Source organism: Canis aureus, chromosome 4, assembly GCF_053574225.1.
Source record: "Canis aureus isolate CA01 chromosome 4, VMU_Caureus_v.1.0, whole genome shotgun sequence".
Taxonomy (NCBI): domain Eukaryota; kingdom Metazoa; phylum Chordata; class Mammalia; order Carnivora; family Canidae; genus Canis; species Canis aureus.
Genome location: NC_135614.1, coordinates 4,645,347 through 4,662,232, shown reverse-complemented (window position 1 = coordinate 4,662,232; position 16,886 = coordinate 4,645,347). Strand labels below are relative to the sequence as shown.

At 42.2% G+C, this 16,886-nt stretch overlaps 1 protein-coding gene across 7 annotated transcripts in view; it reads left to right on the top strand.

The window, feature by feature from the left end:
• MTR (5-methyltetrahydrofolate-homocysteine methyltransferase) overlaps positions 1-16,886 on the top strand; it is a 108,629-nt gene that overhangs the window by 65,220 nt on the left and 26,523 nt on the right. For all 7 annotated transcript variants that reach the window (XM_077894381.1, XM_077894386.1, XM_077894380.1 and 4 more), the window contains 6 exons: positions 3,261-3,350; positions 4,462-4,614; positions 6,814-6,921; positions 8,065-8,165; positions 14,596-14,663; positions 15,242-15,362. In XM_077894381.1, coding sequence (XP_077750507.1) covers positions 3,261-3,350; positions 4,462-4,614; positions 6,814-6,921; positions 8,065-8,165; positions 14,596-14,663; positions 15,242-15,362 — 641 coding nt within the window. The remainder of the gene's footprint in view (positions 1-3,260; positions 3,351-4,461; positions 4,615-6,813; positions 6,922-8,064; positions 8,166-14,595; positions 14,664-15,241; positions 15,363-16,886) is intronic.

Below are 16,886 nucleotides of genomic sequence, written 5' to 3'. Positions count from 1 at the left end.
GCTGGAAAGAGTTTTCTCTGATCTTTCTAAGCTCTCTAATCCCACTTTGGGGGAGTTAACAGGTTTATCAAAAAATAATTATTTTAGCTTGGCACAGGCTGACTTGTGGTAAGTAAATTAGTTTTGGTAATGAAAAGTTCCAGGTGTCATGGTACCATATGATTTCCATAGAGTTCTTCCCTCCCTCCCTCTCTCTCCTCGCCTCCCTCATTTGGACTGGAAGGATCTCTGCTGTCAATACAGTGGCCCCTGAATGACCTTGGGTTGTGAGAATACTCTTGATGCTTTTCTGGGAAAAAAGTTATTTGATCATTTGTCTAGCCTTCATCTTCCTCATTGCCCCTGGAGGTCACAGTCTTGTTTGCCTTTTCTTCCAAGCACCATACTCCCCTTGATGCCTGTCCAGCTTTTCTGTGTGCCAGGAACAAAGCACAGGTCACCAGGAGGACCCCCTGAGCAGGAAGATACTCCAGAGCAGTAGCTACAGAGACAAGGATAGACAGCTGCATAGGACAGGTAGCTGGTTGGTTTGCTTGGTGACTTTGTGCTCAGTGAGCGTCCACAGTGTGTCTGGTGTGTGGTCTCCCCTCTGCAGCATTTTGTACTTAGATCGTGGAGAATCTTCTGTCGAATGACTAGTTGGAAAGCAAGGTGGGCTCAGCATGCAAGGTTGTACTCCTAAAATAGTTGCTTAAGTATTGATTTTCTGAAACAGGGTCATCAGATGGGATAGTTTTTATGCTTTGGAGAAATCTTTGTTGACCTTCCCTGGATCCTTGTTGGCCACTGTTCATCATCCCATAAATGTTGACCCCTCCATGCCCCAGAGGCCCTGCACACTGGGGGATCTTTCTGTGAACACACCAGATCCTTTTGCCCTGTTTGTACTCCTCAGACTCTGTCCCACGGGTAGAAATGGCCTGATGCTGTGGCTTATAGGGCAAGTGGTGCGTCACAAGTACTGAATGAGAGGAATGTGAGCTTCAGAAGAATCCTCTCCTCCTCTTTCTTGAGCCAAAGGCAGATGCTCTCCTCTCCTCTCTTTCTTGTCTCTTTTCCTCTTTGTTTTCTTTTTGCAGGGCCATGCAGCTCTAGTTTTTTTTTTTTCCTTCTCTATGGTCAGATAGTATTATACCATGTTTTCTGTATTTGTTCAGCCATCAACGGATGTTTAGGCTGCCTCCGTGCCTAAACAAGGAAGCCCTTGTGTCCTCAGTATTGCCATTAGCACCCCAGCCATGCAGTTCTGGGGGTTCTCCCAGCCTTCTCTCTCTTCTAACACATTGCTTGTCACTTAATGTCTTTATGCTTGGATTTTCTTTCCTCCCTGTTATCACCACTGTAGTCCAGGCCTTTATCGTGGACTGTTAAAATCTCCTCCCCCTTCTAGGGTGCTCTTAAAAATATTACTTTATTATTCTGAAGCTTCAGAACTTTGAATTTTGTCCTGCACTCCTCGTACCCCACAACTGCATGGAAGGTTAAATCCAAACTGGATAGCATGGATTTCTGGTGCTCTCTGATTTGGCCTCTCTTATCCTGCCTAAACATTGCTCTGGAAAATCTGGCTTTGTTCAGCATTAAATCACTCAGCTAATATTTACTGAACTCTTGTTCTGTGCTGTGCACTTCACTGACCATAGAGGATCTAAGCAGTAAGAGAGATGTGCCCCCATGGAGCCTACAGTTGGATGAAACATACAGAAATACTGGAGGCAGTTGTGACCTAGCACAGTCCACGCTGGGATAGGGCAGGTGCAGGATGCTGTGAGAATGCAGAACCCAGAAGTAGAGGTGGTTGGGGAAGGCTTCCCAGAAGGCGCAGGTCAGGGGAGACCTCAAAGCTAAGTGAGAGTTAGCCAGCCTGGGGTCTGGTATTGGAGTGCCGGGCGGTGGTTCCTGCCAGGACAGGGACATTTGCCATCTAGATGGGGGCTGGCACTGGAGCCGGTGCTGAGTAAGTGGATGTCAGGTGAAGGGATGTGGAGGGTGCAAGGGGCTGAAATGCATGGGATACTAAACTTGCTCAGCTTGGCAGAAGATGGAGCTCCAGAGAGGGCTGGGTTGGCGCCTTGCATGGCATGGAGAGCAGCCTCAGAAAAGAGAGGTAATGTGTCCTGAGAGGAATAGGATACTTAGGAATTTTTTCCTGTGGGGGTGGATTGATCAGATTTGCAGCTGGAGAAGTTCTCTCTGGCTACAGAAGGTGCACTGGAGACCGGGGTGATTTTGGGCTGTAGAGATAGGCAGTGGCTTGGAAAGTGTGGAAATGGGGCAGGGAGAAATTCGGCCGCACTGTAGTCATTAGGACTCGGTGAGTGACCGAATAAGAGGAATGAATGAGTATTTCAGAATGCTACTTAGGTTTTTGCTTTGGGTGAGTGATGCCACCAGTTTACATGGAGAAAGCAGATAAGATATTGCAGTTCACGTCATGGACCACGATTCTTTCACTTTGTGTGCTTCTGCTGGATCTGTCTGTTTATTCCAGGTCTTTCTCCATCCTGGTTTGTGATGATGACTTGTTCCTCACATTCCCGGTCTAGTTTGTATCACATAGTGGTCTGACCATCCACTAGTATGTTCCGCACCTGGCATGTGCTTTCTCTGATGGCTTGCCCCTCCACCTCCCTTAGGATGTGGCAAAGTCCTCGAGAGCATAGGCTATGTCTTGCGGCTCTTGGCATATCCACGTCCCAGATGCTGTCTGACTCAGCACCTCCACAGCCTCTCTTTGTGGGTAATGATGCTCCTTGTGGAAGGCTCTGGAGGCCCATCACATGTAGGGAATAGCGTCTCTAACTGCCCTGAAAATCCTTTGAAGTTGTTATTTTTTTTTTTTTTTAAGATTTTATTTATTTATTCATGAGAGACACAGAGAGAAAGAGACATAAGCAGAGGGAGAAGCAGGCTCCCTGCAGGGCCTGATGCAGGACTCTATCCCAGGACCCTGGGATCATGCCTTGAGCCAAAGGCAGATGCTCAACCACTGAGCCACCCAGGCATCCCCATGAAGTTGTTTTCTTCTAGAAAAGGAAGAACAGGACCTTGCTGTGCCCTTCTGCTACACGGTCAAATCCTGAAAGACCTAGACCTCTCCTTGTCTCTCCTTCCTGCAAACATTTGTTAAGATCTTAATTCATGCTGCATATTCAGCTAGGTACTGGCAGTATACAAGAAAAGCTAGGCATAGCTTTTTGCTGCTATGTAGTTCAATAAGGGCCCATTGTACCTATCTGTCTGTCCTAATTTCAACTCAGACTCACGGCAAAGGAGGGAAGAAAGTCATCCAGACTGATGAGTGGAGGAATGGCCCCATTGAAGAGCGCCTTGAGTACGCCCTCGTGAAGGTGAGTGGTGGGAGTGCTGAGGGAGGCGAACCGGAGGTCTGGAGGCACCTCGTGCTTGCCTTGTGTTGTGCTAGAGGGGTGATTCCCTAGAGCACCCCTGAGTGAATGTGCCCCCGGCCCCCACCCCACCTCCAGCACCATTGGCAGTGGCTAGAGATACTTTCAGTTGTCACGATAGGGAGTGGGAGGTGTTCCTGGCATCCAGTGGACAGGAATGCTGTGAACATCCTGTATATAATTCACGGGATCGGCCCCACATGAAAATTATTCAGCCCAGTGTGTCCATGGTGCCAAGGTTGAGAAACGCTCTCCTAGACCAAGTTGCTGTCTTTTGATCAACAAACAAGTCCTGGTTCTTCTGCTGACAATTGGAATTTTAGGCAACATAATCTCATAGCTTCAGTGTCCTCATTTGTTGTCTGAGAATTTTAGAGGATTTTTTTTTTTCTTGGCTCTCAAATTTCACATTTAACTTCTTGAAACTTTTGAGATTCACATATTTGAAGTTATGGAATCAGCCAGCCACATCCAAGGGTTGGTGAACTGGGGACATGGAGGATTAGGGCTTGGTCATTGAATGCTGGAAAAGTCCTCAGAGGCTTCATGGATTTGAACTTCACTCAAGGGTCCTGCCCATTGTCATTCCTCCCACAGCCCTAGAGTGTACTTTACAGTAACAAAACATGCTGATTGCACAGATATCTTTAGTAACATATACTCTGTGAAACCCCTAGGATGCAAAGTGTATTTTATGATGAATTTGAACTTTACTTACTGCTAGCATTCCTTCTGTCACTGGTAACTCACTTTTACTGAGTACTTTTATGGAGTGCTTATGTTACATTACTACAGCCAACTAAGCACTTTACATAGGGTATTTCATTCAATCCTCACAATAACCACCTGAGGCAGGTACTATGTGACATTTTAATTTAGGAAACTGAGACTTGATAAATTGCTTAGATTAGTGATAGAAGCTAGGATTTGAACCCATGCAGTCTGAATCTAAAACCTATAGTCTTAAGCATTTTCATGATTCATTCTTTATTGGCTATTTGGACTTAAGTCAGTTGTTAATGTGACTCTTTTTCCCTAACCTTTTTTTTACTAGGGTATTGAAAAACATATTATTGAGGACACTGAGGAAGCCAGGTTAAACCAGGAAAAATATCCCCGGCCTCTGAATATCATTGAAGGGCCTCTGATGAATGGCATGAAAGTTGTTGGTGACCTTTTTGGAGCTGGAAAAATGTTTCTGCCTCAGGTTGGCAAAAGATCAGGTTGGGTGTTGGGTGCAGTTTTAACAGCCAAAAGAAAAAGACTTTGTATTTTAATAAATAGTAACTTAAGGTATATTTCTTAAGTGTTGCTTTTGGTAAGAGCTCGTAGACATTGAGATTAGGTCATTCTTTCTCTAAATGTGTTTAGAAGGAGTGTCTGGAAGGACCATCTTTTTTCTTTTTTTTAAATAAGATTTTATTTATTTATTCATGAGAGACACACAGAGAGAGGCAGAGACATAGGCAGAGGAAGAAGCAAGCTCCCTGTGGGGAGCCTGTCACAGGACTCAATCCCAAGACCCCAGGATCACGACCTGAGCCAAAGGCAGATGCATAACCACTGAGCCACCCAGGTACCCCTGTTTTCTTTTTATCCCAGGATCCCACGTTGCTTTTATCCTGCCTTCCTCAGTAGTGTGCCTGTTATGTAGACCATCCCTTGGTTTGAATTTGTCTGATGTTTGCTCATTTTTGGCAAGAATAAGAGTGAGAGTGAGGCTGTGCCATCCCCAGTGGGTCATATCAGGAGGCTCGTAATGCTGCTGTATCTCATTGCTGGTTCTGTGGACTTTGATCACTTGGTTATGATGTCTACTAGGTTTCTGTGCCATGTATTTACTTATAAGGAGAAACTTGGAGGCAGCACAAACATCCTATTTCCCACCGGACTTCCAGTTGTGAATTTTAGCATTTATTGATGAATTTTGTAAAAGGCCCTATTCTTGCTTAAGCACAAGCCTTCATTAGAAGTGGATCAAGAGGGGATCCCTGAGTGGCCCAGTGGTTTAGCACCACCTTTAGCCCAGGGCATGATCCTGGAGTCCAGGGATTGAGTCCCACATCAGGCTCCCTGCATGGAGCCTGCTTCTCCCTTTGCCTGTGTCTCTGCCTCTCTCTCTCTCTCTCTGTCTCTCTGTTTCTCATAAATAAATAATAAAAAAATAAAAATAAATTCCTTTATGAAAAAAACAAACAAACAAGAAGTGGATCAAGAGGGGCATCTGGGTGGCTCAGTGGTTGAGTATCTGCCTTTGGCTCAGGTCGTGATCCTGGGGTCCTGGGATCGAGTCCCACATCAGGCTCCCCACAGGGAGCCTGCCTCTCCCTCTGCCTGTGCCTCTGCCTCTCTCTCTCTCTCATAAATAAAAATCTTTATAATTTTATTTTATTTAAATTCAATTTGCCAACATATAGTATAACACCCAGTGCTCATCCCATCAAGTGCCCTCCTCAGTGCCTGTCACCCAGTCGCCCCAACCCCCCGCCAACCTCCCCTTCTACAATCCTTTGTTTGTTTCCCAGAGTCAGGAGTCTCTCATGGTTTGTCTCCCTCTCTAATTTTTCCCACTCAATTTCTCTCTTTTCCCTTATAATCCCTTCGCTATTTCTTATATTCCACATATGAGTGAAACCATATGATGATTGTTTTTCTCCAATTGACTTCTTTCACTTAGCATAATACCCTCCAGTTCTATCCATGTTGAAGCAAATGGTGGGTATTCATCCTTTCTGATGGCTGAGTAATATTCCATTGTATATATAGACCACATCTTCTTTATCCATTCATCTGTCGAAGGACATTGAGGCTCCTCCCACAGTTTGACTATTGTGGACGTTGCTCCTGTGAACGTTGGGGTGCAGGTGTCCTGGCATTTCATTGCATTTGTTTCTTTGGGGGTAAATACTCAGTAGTGCAATTGCTGGGTCATAGGGTAGCTCTATTTTTAACTTCTTGAGGAACCTCCACACTTGACTGGCTGTACTAGTTTGCATTCCCACCAGCACTGCAAGAGGGTTCCCCATAAATAAAAATGTTAAAAAAAAAAAAAAAAAAAGTAGATTGAGAAGAGGAGGCTGAGAAGGGCTCATAGTGGAAGAGGATGCCTAGAACTTGGAGAAATGATAGATGGCCTTCTAGGCTGAGAAAAAGTATCATATAGATGATACTTCAGAACACAGAAATCAGAACATGCAGTTCCTAGACTCATTTTCCTTCCGCTATACCTCATTCACTATCTTTCCCCACAAGGAACTTGTTCTTTTTTTTGTTTGCTGTCAAAAGTGGATTCCAGGGTGGCTGATCTGAGGTCAAAGCTTGCATTCTTAATTTGTGCTAAACTTCACAAGTGGGTATTAACAACCATCCAAGATCAAGTAGATACCTGACTCTGTGTCTTTCCTAGGTTATAAAATCAGCTCGAGTCATGAAGAAGGCTGTTGGCCACCTTATTCCTTTCATGGAAGAAGAAAGAGAAAAAAATAAGACGCATGCTGGCACAATGGAAGAAGAGGCAAGTCATTTTGTCCTAGGCTTCTGGGCCCTATGAGGAACTGGCCTCAAAGACTTATTAGGAGGGGTAGGCACCATGAGGCTTGGCAATCTTGTCATGGAAGATAAAATAGAGCAACGATCTCTTTTATCAAGTATCCAAATATCCTGGGATTTTTCCATCAAGTTGTAGCTTTATGAATTTTTAATATGAACGTAGTTTTTCAGACAGAGCCTACGATTTCAGATCAAAACCAGCTAGTTAAAAAAAACAAAACAAAACAAAACAAAACAAAACCAGCTAGTTCATTTACTGACCATTTACAGAGCTCCTACTAAGTGCAAGATACCATGCTACACACTAGCCCTAGAGCTCAGTCCCTAGCCTTGAGTAATTGAGTGATGTTTGGCTTTGGAACACCACTTTACTGACTCTTTTCTGTATACTGGTAATGTCCTTGGCACTGCCTCCTGATCCAATTTAATTCCTGTTAGCTATACTGCCAGAGTCAGTCATTACGCTTTGACCTTGTTTTGTTCCTGGTGGAGCTCAGCCAGCTTTGGCCTGTAGAATTCTGAATTCTTATACTGATATGAGTTTGCGAATGGCTCCGACAGACATAGAATCCCACTTGCCTGGCATGCTTTTTTCTTTTATCTTTTTCTTTTTAAAAATTAATCAATCAATTTATTTATTTACTTGGGGGAAGGGGTGCTGACAGCGCATAGAACAATGGTATTGAAGAAACAAAATATAATTAAATGCCCCTGCACTGGGCTGTTGAGATGATGGTTCAGATCCTGATGGGAGGTATGCACGCACCAGCTTCTCCTTCTGCTCCTTCTCTCCTCTCTTACTGCTCACATTAAAATTTGTCAGACAGTGTTTTTGGAGTTAAGGATAAGTTCTTCAGCTATGGGACTGTTTTGATGAAACCCCTGGTTGAAACTCCCTGAGCTAACCAACTAGCCAGGCCTCCTTCAAACTGCTCGGGCTTACAGCTTTCTACTTGCAGAGCACATGACGTGGGTTCTGGGTCTGTTTGTGAGTTGTCTTAGTTATATGGAAGTGCTTTCTGTGCTGACCCGTGTCTGGCTCCCGAGAATTAGGTGTCTTGCTCTAAGTGACCACAGCAAATGCTCAGCTGCTTGGCTTACTCTCCAGGACCCATACCAGGGCACCATTGTGCTGGCCACTGTGAAAGGTGATGTGCACGATATAGGCAAGAACATAGTTGGTGTCGTCCTTGGCTGCAATAATTTTAGGTAAGTCAAGACCCACCTCTTTCAACAGCTTTCTTATTTAAAAATACAAGCTTCAACAGGATGATTCTTTATTGGTTAGGAGAGGTAGGGTATGGCCTTGGATATTGTAGGTTATTTTTAATTTGTTTCCTGACTTTTTTTTGTGTGTGTGTGTGTTTTGTTTTGTTTTGTTTTTACATTTTCTGCATTGAACACAACTTTTCAAATCAAGGAAGTTAGTAATTAATCTATGTGATCTGTTTGGTAAGGACAGAAAGAGCAATATCAAAACTATTCCAGTAGCATCAGAACAATTAAAAAGCTTCTTGAGAATTGACCTTGGGCCACAGCTCTAATAACTAGAACATTGGGCTCCTGCCTGTGGTATGGAGCATATTCTCTTTTTCTTCCCAGTAAACTGCCATGTTTTGTAACTGAGCTCTCATAAGACTTCAGCTAAATGGGATTTTAAAAGGAGGCTTTGACTGTACAATTCTCTCTTTTCTCTGCTTACAACAAAACCACACATCCCTCTTGGAAATGATGAAGCTAGATTTCAGAAGGCGTATAGAAGTGAAATAGCTTGCTGATATGTCTTATTATAGTGAATATTCAGCACTGTTATTTCCATGTGACAGCTGATGACCTATAGTGAGTGTATGTTTTGCCCAGATTTCAACATGTTCTTTATGATCAGAAGCCTCACACAACTAATGTCTTCTCTGGTCCACGTCCAACCACCCATCCCTTTGAGTCCTGGACTTCTTTACAGTGTGCTGTTTTCTCCATGAAGCAAGGAACCATGGCTGCACTGCATCTGTGTCTCTCACAGGTGTACCCTTGCTTCCCTGTGACAACCACCCTCCAAGTCCCTCCCTACTCTCAACTTGGTGAACCATCTCTTCATTCAAGGCCAATAAGATGCAACCAGGAAGCCCTCAGGAAGGCTGGAGATGGTGTGGGATCAGGATGATGCCTTTTTGCCCCTGACTGTCTTCACAGATGCTTCTACTTGATGCATACTCACTGTCAAAACACTTAGCACTCTCTTCTAGTCCTAGAAATGAGGAATATTGTTCTTGGAGTGTATTTATTATTTTTTAAACGATAAATATATTGGAGATACTGTGGAGGTTGTTGTAATGAGGTTTCACCACAGAGTAAGTATTTGGATAAGATGTTTGCTTCCTGGAATCTACAAGACATCCCTGCTCTCTCTCCCCTTTTCAAATCAATGTCATTGGTTTCTGTTTACATTCATTACCATTAGGTAAAATTGAATTCAACTCGTAAATGTTCATAGACTATCTACCACATACCACACATTGTACTGGTGACACCAAAATGGCTTAGTTGACTTTTCTCAAGATTTCAAGGAATTTGCTATCTATTAGGCTAAATGGCCAAGTATAGAATCAGCTGTCATCATGAGATGGAAACTGTTGAAAAAGCAGTTTGTAGGTAAACTTCCTAAAGCAGTTCTTGAGACCTTATTGTCATGTGTTCATAATTTTGTTTTGAGAAATGGATGAGTAGCCAAGAGAGCCACACTAGGAATGTTTTCTCTCTCCAGTAAAGACATTGTGAAAGGCCGAGAAGAATGGTGGCCTTTCTCTAGGGTGCCACTAGAGCTGCATGTCAGCATCTGTGAAAGCCTGCTTATAAGACTTGAGGCTTGCCTCCAGCACATCCACATCCTCTGTCTTGTGCACTGAAAGTCAGCTTACCTTTGCTCCTAAGTCTAACTGGAGAACTATCTTCTGCTCAAACTGTAATTATTCCTTTTATAAAAATGAAGTGAATGTGCAAACTTTTTCTGTCACTTGGATACCCTTTTGGATCTTGTGGGTCCTTAACGTGTGGCCCCTTGGTCAGTATAATTTTATGGTATTCACTAGTAGACAAGTGCCCCAAACATCTACCTTACCTAGTTAAATGTATACTTTCACTGTCAGGGCTCTAGACTGGATCTGGAGTGAACCACCCAGCTAGTGAGTGAGTCTAGCAAACCACTCAGGACCAAATCCTAATGCAGCTTTCTAGTTCCTGGTTGTCATTGATGCAGGAAAATCTCATAAAATGGGAAGAACTTTTTTTCTTTATGAAGGAAAAGGAAGTAAAGAGGAGTAAGGATGATGGTCCTGTCTACACAAAGAACATTTTCATGGGGATGACACATTAGATTCTGTGTTATAATGGAATGTGTATGTTTGAGAATTTAGATAGAACTAAGGGATGTGTCCACTGAGAGTTTACTAATACCCAACATTTGTTTAGCACCTCACAAATTGAAAGAGTAGGATAGGTCAACAGAAATTTTAAAATTGGACATTCTATATCTAGTACTTTAAAAATACGGATCTAGTAATATCTAGTACTTTAAAAATACGGATCTAGTAAAACAGGTAATAACAGAGGCCTGTTTATATATATTTTTAAAGATTTATTTATTTATTTATTTAAGATAGACATAGAGAGAGAGAGGCAGAGACACAGGCAGAGGGAGGAGCAGGCTCCATGCCGGGAGCCCGACAGGTGCCAAAGGCAGGGGCCGCCAAACCGCTGAGCCACCCAGGGATCCCCGAGGCCTGGTTATATTTTAACCAGTGGTTGTTAATCTGTGTAGTATGAGTAAGGACTAAGCAACATATGGCTATGAAATACTCTCAAACTGAATAATGTTATTCAGATGTACTAAATCAAGGGCACAGTAATCCACTTTGTTCTGTGCACCACACGTGCTCACTTGGTAATTATTCAGGGGCTTTCAACCTTGGGTGTGTGTGTGTGTGTGCGTGTGCGTGTGTGTGTTACGGCTTTATTGAAATATAATTGACCTATAACATTGTGTAAGTTTCAGGTGTACAATGTATTGATTTGATACACTTACATATTGCAGTATTATTACATGTTGTTTTAACTAATGCCAATGTAGTTTTTCACAATTACCTTGCTTTTGTGTGTGTGTGTGTGTGTGTGTGTGTGTGTTTGCGGTGTCTTCTTAATAACAGCCATTCTAACAGATTTAAGGTGGTCTCTCATTATGGGTTGGATTGGCCTGTCCCCAATGATTAGTGAAGCTGAGCATCTTCTCATATTCATGTTGGTCCTTTATATGTCTTCTTTGGAAAAATATCAAGTTCCTCTGCCGAACTTGTAATATTTGAAAGGGGGACTTTCCAGAATTAATTAATTAATTAATATTTATTTATTTATTTAAAAAGACCCTATTAGCACGGCTTAACCACAGGTTGGAAACAGGCCATGGGGACTGCAGAGCGGTAGGGTCCTGCCATCTGGTGGTAGCACATGTGAATTGCAGGATCAGAAACAAAATGCCGTCTTTGTTCAGTTCATTTCCAGAGACAGCAGATATGGCGCACCCTGAATGGGTGCACGGCTCTGATTTTTCCTTTTTAATTCTTCCAGAGAGTAAGAGAGACTTTATCTATTACAGTATGTTTTTAATTGGGTGTATTCTTAGGCAGTATTGGATGCCTTTGCTAAAGCAGCTAGCGCAGCTTACATTTTTTTCCTGACTTAAAAGCCCAAATGAAATGCTTACATACACAGCGATTCTACATACTTTAGAAAGATGATTTAAAATCAGCGTTTTCCCATAACACTAATTTTTTTTTTCTCGTATCTTACGTGACGTAATGTAAGAATTGTGTAAGAAGAGGTCTGCAGACATGGGGCAGATAGGTCTGGGTGAAGAAGAGAACCTGGGGGAACCCCAGGGGAGTAGGGAATGGAGGTGTAGGGGAGACAGGATGTGGGGTGAAGATGAGGGACGAATGCAGGGGAAGGGAGAAGCATACTGCAGCTGTGGACAGTGGAGGTGGGTTTGTAACCCATGCCATCCCCTCCAGCTTAAGTTCCATGGGGTCAGCTGGCTCCTCATTCTGCACCTTCCATCCTTGTCTCATCTTTCATCTAGCTAATACCTACTTACTCTTTCAAAATTCGGCTCGGGTGTCACCCTCCTGGGATGCTTCAAGCTCCATTTGGATATCAAAAAGAAATCTCAAACCCAGGGGGCACCTGGGTGGCTCAGCTGGCTGAGTGGCCAACTCTTGACTTCTGCTCAGGTCATGATCTCAGGGTCTTGGGGTCAAGCCCTGCATCAAGCTCTGCACGGGGCAGTGTGGAGCTTGCTAAAACTTCTTTCTCTTTCTCTTCTGCCCCCACCTCCAATCGCTCTCTCTCTTTTAAAAAAAAGAAAGAAAGGAATCTCAGACTTAGCGTTTTGAAAATTGAACTAGTTTGTTACCATTAAGATGCCTCTCCTCCCTTTCTCCCTGCCCTTTGCTCCTTCTCCCATTTCTGTCCAGCCACACGGTCTCCTTGCTGCCCTCAAAGCAAGCATGCATAAGGTGTTCCTGAAGGACACATTGCTTAAAACAAGACAAAGAAATGAGAGCAACTTGATTCCCAACTATCATATTGACGATTTTTAGTTGAATTTTTAAAATACATACAATGTTGGATATAGTTAGCTTAGAAATTGTGCCTTTTTGTCTTGATTGAAAGGCAATATACTGCTTAACTTAAATAAGTAATAAAAGGCAGCATACTATTTTGCTTAGTTTTATATGTAACAGTCTATATTTAGTAATAGTTTAACAAAAGATCCAATTACCAGACTTTTTCAATATGCTAAAAAAAAAAAGGTGGTTGTAACCTGCCATCTTTAAATCCTGCACGTTCATTCTACCAGGTTAGTGCTAACACACTGAACGCAGCTATCAATTTGGAATTGTCTGCCTTTTACTGAGGCATCTGTATGTGCTAGTTTTTTTTTTTTTTTTAATTTCTAAGTAACCCAGGAGCAAGCTAAAAAAGTCAGCATGAAAAGATACATAGCAAGAAGCAAAGCTCCTTCCTGTCCCACATCCACTATTACCAGATGATAACTGTGTCAAGTGGTGGTTCTTAAGCATTGATTTTTTTTTTAAATTTAAAATTATTTTGCCTATTTTAATGACATTATGAAAGAAGTGAAAGTTTATGCTATGAGATGTATACTCATGATAAAATTAAGTTGTAAAAATGATCAACCCGATCGATGGGTGTGAAGTGCTGTCCAGGGCAGGAATTCTCTGAGTTGGGAAAGCTGCCTCTGTGAGTTGGAACCCCTCCACTGTTACTCTGTTCCCTCAGAGCAGACCCCCACATTCTCTGCTCGCTGCCTGCTGTCCATCCTGTGTGTAACCCCCCAACTCCCGAGTTAGTTTTTCCTTTGAGTCTCTCACCCTGTCTCCTTCAGGTTCTGTCTCCCTCTCCTGTGACTCAGTAACCAGACTATCATATCATCAGCTTTCCATGTGCAGGAACTGATTGATTATCTTTTGCATTGGCTTCCACGTAACCTCTGCTGGTCAAATATATTTATTGAGTGAACTTGCCTAGCATTTTTGTTGGCCTAAATGGCCAAGAGAATGGGTTTTGGTGTCAAGTCCTGTTTCTTATCCCAAATCTACTACTAATTAGTTGCATAACTAGACAAGTTGCTTAACTTCTCTGGGCCCTTCTTCAGTGAAATGGGGCCTGTAGTGGTGCTTGGCATCTTAGAGCTGCTTTGAAGGCTAAATGAGATTGTTTATGCAAAAAGCTTAGCACAGGGGAAATGGCCTCAGTGTCCATTGACAGATAAAATGTGTTGTGCCCATTATGCCAAGTGGAATAAGCCAGATATCAAGGGACAAATTACATATGATTCCACCTATGTAAAGGGCTAGAATAGGCAAATTCACAGAGATAGAAAGTAGGGGCTGGGGAGAAAGGAGAATTGTTGCTGAATGATTCGAGTTTCTGTTTGGGGTGACAGCCGAGTATTGAAAATACATAGTGGTGATGGTTGTACAACATTGTGACTGTAATTAGGGCCACTGGACTGGAGACTTACTGGTTCATAGGGCAGATGATATCTTATATATTTTATCAGAGCTGAAAAAAATAGTAACGTCTTATGCCAAAAATGATTGAATTGTGTACTTTGGGTGAATTTTAGGCTATGTGAATATTATATTAATAAAGCTGCTTTAAGGGCAGCCTGGGTGGCTCAGCAGTTTAGCACCGCCTTCAGCCCAGGGCCTGATCCTGGAGACCTGGGATCAAGTCCCATGTCGGGCTCCCTGCGTGGAGCCTGCTTGTCCCTCTGCCTGTGTCTCTGCCTCTCTCTCTCTCTCTCTGTGTGTGTGTGTGTGTGTCTCATGAATAAATAAATAAAATCTTTTTTAAAAAGCTGCTTTAAAATCTTACCATAGCACCTGGCAAATATGCTAAGTACTTAATAAGTGGTTGTGATGATTGTCGATACTTAGTGAGCATGTCCCTGTGATTCCAGTTTACATTAGAAGAGTATTTGGTGGCCAAGTAAAAATGTTCATTTCCCCTTTGTCTCTGATGAGAGACATTAATTCCATTCCATCTCGTTTCTGTACCTCAGAGTTATTGACTTAGGAGTCATGACTCCCTGTGATAAGATTCTGAAAGCTGCTCTTGACCACAAAGCAGGTACTGTGCACCTTTGCTTCTGGGAATTCCACTGGATGTCCTTACCCCCAGTGTTTGTCTGTCTATAAATGGTAATCCCTAGCCCATGTGGGGTTGGTGGGGCATTCAGTCAGGTGCCAGTTCTTGCATGGCAGCTGCTATCATCGTCACTTAGAGTGGGAGTTGAATTGGTGACTGGGTGACCATGAGACTCCTTGTAGCTCTGAAGGTGGGGAATGGGAACAGGCTTCTTTTTATAGGGTCTTATTAGTTTTTTCCCTGTGTGTCATTTTTATGTTTCTTCAGACACTGTAACGTGCAAATCTGGGAAATCATGAACAATGTATTTTATTTGCATGGCTTCCCCAGAGTGTGGCAAGTACATGATTGTAACGTTAAGTTACAAATCATGTTTACTACCAAAAATAAACAAATCAATTGAAACTCCCCAGAAAAGATGTCTTAGAATTGGAAATTGGGAATTCATCTGAGGTCTTAGGGTCTTCATTGCAAAGGTTTTAAAATGAGTCCTGCATATTTTTCTGCTTTTTCTCTCATCCTCCTTCTCACTGTCCTTTTTCTCTTTTTTGAAATAATAGATATAATTGGCCTATCAGGACTTATCACTCCTTCCCTGGATGAAATGATTTTTGTTGCCAAGGAAATGGAGAGACTGGCTATAAAGATTCCACTGCTGATTGGAGGAGCCACCACATCAAGGTAAGTCATGCTAACAAACTTTTTGCTTTCCTTTAAATTCATTTAAATGCCAGTGTTTAAAAATAGTGATAAAACCTGTTTGTTTTTTTTTTTGTTTGTTTGTTTGTTTGTTTTTTTATGCTTGGCACTATGGCTCCTTATATATAAGCGTATAAGCTTTCAGTCTTCACCTGGACAAGAGCCAGCATGTTTCCCATTCGGTTCCTGAGATTTCTGAGAAACACTCCTCTTGAAATCAAACCAAGTGGGGAAGGTGTATTTTTTGACATAAATATGTTTCTGGAATGTTAGCCCATTCTCTGTCTGGAAGCAGGTGTCTGATTGACTAATTACAGGTTTCCTTGAAGAAACTCCAGCTTTGTAATAGTTCAGGCACAAGGCCACCCTAACAAGAATGAACCAAAGGATGACCTTGGGGAGTTGGTTTTGAAAGGGGAACCTTTTGAGAAACTTTGGGGTAAGCAATTTCAAGAGGAGAAAGTTCTAAGTTGGTCACATGACCATTATTCAGTTCGATTTTTCCTGGAATTATAATTGTAATGATATTTGGTGAGAAATACGTGAATTATGAGTACTACTAGATTTTTTCTGACATGTCTTTTATCCCATATCACTTACTTTGGCAGAGAGAATAAGGCCAGGTGGAACACTGAACTCAATGATCCTACAAGAACACACTGTATTTTTTTTCTGATACAAGAATACAATAGAAATCCAGTCAAAGATATTCCAAAGTTCCTTTCACACTAGTAACAACTGCACATTAAGCCATTCGTATTAATCAGGTTTTCCACAGAAACAGAATCAATAGGATGTGTGTATATATATTTATTTTATGTACGTTATATATATATATCACCTTATGTTATATTATTACTATATGCTATGTATTATGTATACAGAGAGATTTATTTAAAGGAGTTGGCACATGTCATTTTAGGGTCTGATAAGACTAAAATCCGCAGGGAAGCTCAGCAAGCTGGAGACCAGGTAGGAGCTGACATTGCAGTTTTGATTCCAAAGGCTATCTGGAGGCAGGATCCTTCCTAGGGCCCCTCAGGCTTTGCTCTGAATCAACTGATTCGACAAGGCCCACCTACGCTAATCACATCTAAAAAAATATCCTCACAGAAACATCTAGATTGATGTATGACCAAAAACTAGATCCCATGGTATGGCCAAATTGACACATGAAATTAACCATCATCCCATTTGTAATCTGAATGGATCATTTTCACAAGTAGTAGTAGTGTTATGTGTCATTTATTCACTAAATGAAAAGAAAATATGCTTTTCATTTGAAGGACTCAGTACTGTGGTGATCGTTGCTCACCTCAGAAAACTGAATTTGTTTTTCCACCAAGGACTTATTCACTAGGACGTGGAGCAGATTATTCTCCAGGGACATGACCAAGCATTGATAACTGGTATATAAGTGAGCAGGGTCTTGGGTAATTGAGATTTTAATGTGAATATTCATCAGCTTTGTAAAGATAATGATAATGAGAATTTACAGACTATTGT